The 7,500-nt window shown below is 40.4% G+C and overlaps 1 protein-coding gene across 2 annotated transcripts in view; it reads right to left on the reverse strand.

Annotated features, from left to right (window-relative positions):
• The window catches only part of LOC138026172 (ubiquitin carboxyl-terminal hydrolase 34-like), a 91,339-nt gene that overhangs the window by 60,299 nt on the left and 23,540 nt on the right, over nt 1-7,500 (reverse strand). For both annotated transcript variants that reach the window (XM_068873390.1, XM_068873391.1), the window contains exons 13-15: nt 4,809-4,974; nt 4,258-4,624; nt 18-145 (exon numbers count right to left, since the gene is read on the reverse strand). In XM_068873390.1, the coding sequence (XP_068729491.1) occupies nt 18-145; nt 4,258-4,624; nt 4,809-4,974 (661 nt within the window). The remainder of the gene's footprint in view (nt 1-17; nt 146-4,257; nt 4,625-4,808; nt 4,975-7,500) is intronic.

The raw sequence follows: 7,500 nt of genomic DNA on the forward strand, positions 1-7,500 counted from the left end.
AGGCACAAATAACAAACCTGTTTGCCGCCAAGTTTGTTACACATCCCTCAATAAACTTCATCCTGATCTTCTTTTCTCCTGTGTAACAAATCAACTGGCACAAAAGTTTTTCTGCTTCTTGAACCAGTCCATCACCTAGTTGGATCTAAAATCAAAGTAAAGAAACAGCCCTGTAGCTTTTACTGGCATGTTTTTGGTAGGGTTGTCAATAAAATAACATGTTAATATCACAGGCAACTGTCGTAGTAGTCCATCATCTTAAAGAAGGGGATGTAGTTTTTGACTGCTTAACAGTCCATCATGATCAGCTCAGCCTGGAATGAGGGTCTACCACTGTAATGCAGGGATTGGTGAGCCACATGGGTACAGTACCGCCTGGAAGTATTGACCCCTAGGGACGAGGCAATACCTCGTCTTTGCTGCAGGTAGTGGACGCGCGGTACCGAGGTATGCAAATTTTTTTCCCTCGGTAAAACCGAGGTGCACTTTGCCGTGGGAAATTTGCCGCGGGAGAAAAGACGAGGCTTGCCGCGGGAAAGAACAATGATCTGTTGCTCTTGTAAAATAACCGGAAGACTGTCAAATTTTATATCTCATGGTGTGAAGAATCGATTCTTAATGCTAGAAATTGTAATCAAAATGAGAAAGTGTGCCATTTACGTAAGGACTCAAATTTTATAATCTTTACATAATGTAAAACTGAAGACTTCTTTAAAGATACAGTGTAAGCGACAGCTTGATTATCCAGCCAACGCAACACACGTTGTTCTCCAGGTTGTAATACTGTATGTGTGCGTGAGAAATTATTTGTTTGATTTTGAAAAAGGTTCAATTGTATCTCTTTTCGTCTAAGCCTGACTTTATTTTATTTGGAGACCTGAAATTCAAACTTGTGCGATTGTCTTCGTTTTATCATCGCCATTTTGGTTAAAAGCAGGTATTCCTTCTACATACATTGTATTATTGTTAAACTTGTCAAATTTCAAATTTAATCGCAACATTCTTGCGAGGCATCGGAGCCTTTGTCGGTACTATTTTGAGACCAAACGTACCGACGAATAATTTAAGAATGGTTTCTTTTTTCATCGCTTTTCATCAGCAATAAATTGTTATATCATAGCAATTGCAGCAAAATACATTTTTGCGTCGTTTTATCAGTCGTGCAATAGTCTACTTGACTTCCATAAATATTTTTTAATTGCAGCATGTTGATTATGCATGCAAAACAAATTTAAGAATAGACTGTAGTTAGTGGAGAAAAGAAGTCTCTTACTTATCTGAACACTCATCGTTTGCATACGAATTTTAACAAATGCAAAACCAGCAAGCGAAACAAACTTTAGAATGTTCGAACCATCTTTGCTCCAGTGCTCACGTTGCGCTTTCACATGCAACTCTTTTCGCAGCGGGCATCCACTCGTGATAAATTTGCATAACCATGCCGATATGCACCAATGATTACCCAGAGCACGAAAACAATCTTTTCAGTTTAGATCAAATAATTTTCGACTATTTCAGGGGTTTGATATCCTGGGTTCTTTCCTTGGAGTGTTTTTCTTTTTTGTGATTTATTACACTAAACAACCTTAAGCTTAGAAAGTAATACTGCAGTAGGATACCACAAGAAGTCGTAACTTGGTCACGCAAGGTTTTCGAGCCGTTCACCCCTTTCAGTTTGTAAATATTGTCAAAACCCTCTCCTGTTTGCAGGATATCGAAATAATGAATAAATAGATGTATGTTCCGTGCGCTGAGCTGCAAAAAACAAGCGGACATATTCTCCCATAAACTTAAATGTATAAAATGACGGCGAAGTCCACGCAAGTGGGACAAGCGTAGAACCTTCGAATGAATAGTCCACCATAAGTCTTCGAAATAATCACTGCAATCAAAATACAAATGCATGTTGCAAAGAAGGTTTCAAATGTGGTCGGAATCTAGCTACAGTAAGGATATTCCTTTCGCATGTAAAAGGTAAAGGAAACCAAGGTGCATGATTAGCGGCTATAACCCTCTTTGCTGTTCGCAATTTTCAGCCAAAACTTGTTCAGTTTCTGTTGTTCGGTGGGATTTCAACATTACAATCTACAATAGCTTATCGAAACACAAAGTCAACGGAAACCCAACTCTACCGCGGAATTTTAATTACCGAGGGTTTACCTCGGTTGACTTTCCCGCAGCAACTTTGGAGCCTAGCCGTAAATTTCCCTCGGCAGAAAAGCGGCCTACCGCGGGAATACCGAGGGAAAGTCGCGACAGGGTGACGCGGCAATGACGCGGTAAAGGGGTCAGTACTTCCAGGCGGTACTGTAGGTTTCTATCTTTCAGGCCATGTGCATGCAGAAAGCCCCTACATGCACCAAGAACTTCCCATATTGAAGTGAGGCATATGGTTAACAGTTGCATAATTACTGGGTTGCCGCAAACCCAGTCGGAATCTGTCTTTAATTTCGTCGTTTTTTTATTTTTCGTTTTCTTTTTTTTTTCTTTTTTTCCGTGTCGGTAAAAGTCTTGCCTGTCACTCCCCAGCTAAGTGGTGTCTTTGTGCATAGAGCCTTCTGAGCGTATTTTCGTAGGATCGAGAGGGTAGTGGGAAATGCGTAGATTTCTCTGGTGGACACAGTAGAACGATTAACTTAACCGGCAATGGCGTCGAAAGTCATGTAACGCGAATGGCGTTTTAGTGGATCTTTGAACAAAATATACCCTTATGAAGCTCAATAATGGCAAGTCAATTGGATATACAGGCGATGGAATCTTAAAAGCCACGAGTAATGGACTTCGACAACAATCTATCGCCCGTCGAGCCGAAATCAAAGTAAGCTGTATTTACCTGAAGTACATGGTAACTTCACGCACGCAATGAAATAGGAAGAGGTTTTCGCCTCAAAGAGCAAATATGTTGTTTGTTTCAATAAATTTTTCGCTGGAAAAGGATTCTGTGGTATTTTCAGCCTCTGTGAACAATAATATCATGTTGTGTATTGAATTTTCAAGCTTAAGGTTTAAATGTGATATGGGAGAAGTTTTTCAGTATTGCTCTGTAAACAGGAAGGGTTCACAGGCCTGTTGGAAGCGTGCTTGAGTTTCAACAAAATGAGCCCCAAAATCAGTGAAGAATTGTGACGCAGTTGAATGATAAAGTAGCTGCTATTTCCAAAATGATGGAATTACCTGGTTAGAATAAATAACGTCGTACGCGTCTTGGAGAGTAAATTTTGACTTTGCATAAACAAGACTTGGGCGATTGTGATCTTTGTTTTGACTTCGCTCATTTCATTGTCAAACTTTATAACACTTGACAGAAAAAGAAACTTACAAAAACCCGGTATCTTGCCATCATTTGACACAGATACTTCACTGTTTGGCGAGTAAACATGCCGTAAACATGAGTAAACAAACTTCATCACGGCGCCCGCTGAATTCCGGCGATGTCACTTTCGATTTTGCGATTCATTTGTGCAGCCAAAACTTACAATAACAAAATTGAACGTTGCAAAAATCCCCCAAAATGTTTTGTCGCTGATCGTAACTTTTTATATTCTATATTCACGGTTCAAAATAAATGTTGTTTTCATGTCATAAATATGTTATTCTCGAGCGATCGTCCTGGAAACTTCCTTCTGCTCTTCCTAAAAACTGTGTATCAATATTTATTTACTTTTGCATCAATATTTGTTTTTGCATAAAGCAAGCTAACAAAATCTGTAGCTTGCTGAGTTCGCATTTGTTAGCGTTAATAGTATTTTCGGTCCGATGCTTCTGTTTTACGAGGGGTACATTATTTTGGTCTCCCATCCAAACACTAACCCCGCCCAACAGGGCTTAACTTCAGTGAACGTCGGTATTACGAAGCTGTCAGATGCTCAGAGGGCACGCTTAAACTTGTGGTGAAAAGAAGTTTATCAACATGTCAGCCCAGAAGCCAATGTTTCTCACTTCCCATTTATTTTCTTCAATCTTTCTGGGTTCAGTACTTTGCTAGTAACCACATGTCTTCTCAGACTATTTACCCAAGACTTCTACCATGGCACTAAAATGATAGACACTACCAAAACAATATCGTGCACTGTTAGAGCTACATATTACACAAGGACAGATCTGTTTCGTCGTACGAACGTGTGAGGACCTGTGAGCCAAAGGGCCTCGTCTGGTATGACTTCTTAATGACCCTCCAACTAGAAAAAAATTGCCTGGAACGGTGCACGTACCACAGGCAACCCAGTGTACCCTCACGGAGTGTCTAGTTATACTTACAGCATTATCATCTTGAATCAAATCCCAGAGTAAGGTCTTCCCTTCATCACACACTGTGTTTAGATCAAATCCTAAGCTCCTCTCTCTCTCATTGCCCTCATCCTGCATGACCCGCAGAGCAGCAACTGTCTTGAGTTGGGTCAGTTCATCCTCGACACCTTCCGCATCAAACTCATCCAAATCCCTCCTGTCTGAAAGAGAGCTGCCATGGCTGTTTGTACAGCTGGTGCTGTCAATATCACCTTCTTCTCCACCTGTCTTTTCCTGACTGGAGTAATCTTCAGTTTGGCCATGATATGACTGTCTGAGCTCTGAAGGGTGTGGCAGTTCCTCTGTGTCCATTTCAACACTACCTTGCGAAGAAAGACTTGAGAGAAAAAGAGAAAAAGAGGTTCACAACCAACCTCACCTCTAAAGCAACAATTGAAACAAGGAACAAACCCATGCAGGCAGGAAAAGCAGGGAGGACTGCAAGGACATTGAGAAGATTTGGTCTAAATTTTACAGGATACCTAGAATATTTCACAGTTAATGACAAAGACCATACATACTGAGTATATTTTTGTGGATGGGGCATTGGTGATTCATCCAAATCAAGCTGCTCTCCATCACAGCTAATGTCACTCAAGCTGCCGCTTCTACTGCTACTCTGGCTCAAGCTTGCAGTGCGACCAAACTTCCTCTGCATAACTGAGGAGACCCCTGCACTGGTGGCACCTGAGAAAAACGAATTCACTCATTCAACCATTCCTACATTCAAATAGACTACAAGCCCACTACTGTCAATTATCAGAAGGCCTCTCCGCTTGTTAAATTTTCTGGGGAAGCTAAGAACTGTAAATGTGACCCTTCACGCGAAAAGGCGGCTTATGAAAATTTCACGATCATGCCGATTTCACGGCAGAAAACCGCGAAATTATATAAATCAAGCAGAAATACCGTGAAATTCCTTTAAAACAGCGTGAACTCGGCGTGAAAATTTATCATACCACCGTGAACTAGTCCACGCTGGGCAGTGAAAAAATTCACGCCGTGGAAAAAAAGTCCTCCTCAAAATTATTTAATTTCATTATCAATACGTTGGGTTTGGATTTCTGGCAGATTTCGAGTGTCGAGCTAACTGCTCAAAATACACTTAAATCCAAACATAGTACGAGTAATTTTTCCTAGAATCCGAGGCAGCGAGCAGAGCGTAAATTTTTACGAGAAAATCGAACAACATTATTCCCCAAAATTTGCCACCACTTGTAACAAGATTTTCTGAACATATTCGTCAAGGTTTGTATTTCATCGCATTGAAAATTAAAAGCGCTTACCATTCAATAAATTGAGTCAAGACATTGACACGTGGTATCGGAGTAATGTAACTAACGATCCACTCCGAATTTCAGGGCTGTGCAATATTCCGAACTCAAGTTATTTGTCAAAATTATATTATTTGGTATGGAGACGCTCTCTGTTAAATTCTAGACACTTCTGTCTTCTCGTCACCTCTTGCAGGTTTTCATTGTCACACCATCGATCATCAACACCGTTCACCAAATAAAGTCAACATTCAACGAGATAAAAGAAGGTGAATATTGAAAGAGTCTCGCAAAGGTTCAGGTCTGTGGGATGTTTCGCGTGGGAGATATTCGAAGAAACGTTTTACTCCAAATCAAATTTATAACGCTTTTCATGGATAAGCGCAAATAAGGCAGACTAAAGATAACAAAAACATATGTCAGGGCTCGAAATTGCGACCGATATGGTCGCCAATGCGACTAAAACTTTTAACTTGGCGACTGAAAATTCGAGTTTAGTCGCCACTTTGGCGACTATATTCCTCTGATAAATAAAACACGTAAGGTGAGAAACAATTTCCTTAGTCTCATTTCTGCTTTTCTGCAAAAGGAAATGCAAATTAAATCTGTTTACCTTTTTCCAAAAAACTTGAATCGCGACCTCTGAGAGTACATTACAGCGGCTTTCGCCTGGTGATCGCGGGCGCAACATTTTGTTGAAAGGCCGCTGAATTTAAAAGCATTCTGTCGCAGATTTGGTCGCAAGGAACCGGCTTTCACCATGTCCTCGATCAAGTGAGACGAGTCTACACCGAAAGTCATGAATTATTTATCACAAGAGAAGGTACACTGAGCGATTTTCGTAATTTGCTGCAGTCTAGAAATTACCAGGAAACAAAATCGTTGTTAGAATGCAAACAAGAAGCGTTTCAAAGCCTTTCAAAAACGTTTGTTCCGAGCGTACGATTTCTCGCGTGCGATGTGAAAGATGCAGTTGTTCCTGGCCAAAGTAACCCTAAAATGTTCTTATTACTTTGTTCGCTTACTGCTTAAGGTACATGTAAGATTGTCACGCAGAAGTGCTCAGGAGTTTTTTCTTTCGTGTTTTCATGTTTTGAGTCATTCAAGATCGAGTATTTCGGTCTGTCCCACAACCGCAGCTGTCACAATCTACCAGAAGCCGAACAACAATGCTAATTACATGAGGCTCTAATCTGAGTTCCTGTTCTTGTACTAGCTGGCGACTGCATTTTTGCATTTGGCGACCATGTTTTCTTTGATAGTCGCCAAAAGGCGACTTGGAATTTTTTGTAATTTCAAGCCCTGTATGTCATCGAGTTTTGCCATAAAAAGCCTGTAGCCATCTTCTGAAGGCTCATAACATCTATGTGAGTACAAAATCTCAGCGGATAAATTCCTTTTTTAACCTACGTGACAGCATTTTTGGCCGCAGACCCTGATCAGGGGATGTCAATTTCGTTCCGTATTTTTGACCAAACGTTGATTGTGCAGAATTGAGGAGAATCCCTCGTTCGGTGTCTAGTGCAATTTTGGATGCTTCCCTCTCCTCCTACACTGAGAAACTGTAATAAATAAACTGTTTTGCTTGGTAGTGTAATTCATGTCAGAATCGTCATTTTCATCCAAATTATAGATCGTCGTGCCATCAACAAAGCAAAATAATCGTACCAACTTCGATTTTGCCGAAATTAACAAAACGGCGCCCCATACAATTTACTTAAAACTTTTCACACAAGAGAAGATATATTAAATACCATTATTCGATTTCTGAAGAAAAACATTGTTTTTCCTTGTTTACCGCAATTTTAATTCCAAAACCAGACCACAAAATTTTCCTGTTATTCTGGATGGCGTAGCAACATAATTTCACGGCGAGAACATGAGAAAGTCCGCGATGTGACTTCATTATTTTCAAGGTCTTCAATTTCACGCCGTGAAC

This window comes from Montipora capricornis, chromosome 12, assembly GCF_036669925.1.
Source record: "Montipora capricornis isolate CH-2021 chromosome 12, ASM3666992v2, whole genome shotgun sequence".
Taxonomy (NCBI): domain Eukaryota; kingdom Metazoa; phylum Cnidaria; class Anthozoa; order Scleractinia; family Acroporidae; genus Montipora; species Montipora capricornis.